Source organism: Octopus bimaculoides, chromosome 5 (genome assembly GCF_001194135.2).
Source record: "Octopus bimaculoides isolate UCB-OBI-ISO-001 chromosome 5, ASM119413v2, whole genome shotgun sequence".
NCBI lineage: Eukaryota > Metazoa > Mollusca > Cephalopoda > Octopoda > Octopodidae > Octopus > Octopus bimaculoides.
Window position 1 is genome coordinate 107,187,138 of NC_068985.1, and position 394 is coordinate 107,187,531.

At 40.6% G+C, this 394-nt stretch overlaps 1 protein-coding gene across 1 annotated transcript in view; it reads right to left on the reverse strand.

Annotated features, from left to right (window-relative positions):
- LOC106872224 (uncharacterized) overlaps nt 1-394 on the reverse strand; it is an 8,320-nt gene that overhangs the window by 485 nt on the left and 7,441 nt on the right. Inside the window, exon 4 of the mRNA XM_052968095.1 lies at nt 22-376. Coding sequence (XP_052824055.1) covers nt 22-376 — 355 coding nt within the window. The remainder of the gene's footprint in view (nt 1-21; nt 377-394) is intronic.

The following is a 394-nucleotide window of genomic DNA, read 5'->3' on the forward strand; positions in this document are numbered from 1 at the left end:
GAAATGCGACTAAAATCAAACGATGTTTCTGGCTCCAATAAACTGCTGCTATCTAAAGTTCGAGACCTTAAGTCTATCTCGTTTGCTAATATAGAATCTGGTTCAACGATATAAGATGAACTGCTGCCATCTATAGAATCTGGTTCAACGATATAATATGAACTGCTGATATCTAAAGTTCGTGGCCTGGATGATGACGATGTTCGCCCAATGCTCGAAATGCGACTACGATCAAACGATGTTTCTGGCTCAAATAAACTGCTGCTATCTAAACTTCGTGACCTGGATGATGACGATGTTCTTCGCCGAGGGCTCCAAATGCGACTAAAATCAAACGATGTTTCTGGCTCCAATAAACTGCTGCCATCTATAGAATCTGGTTCAAGGATATAAT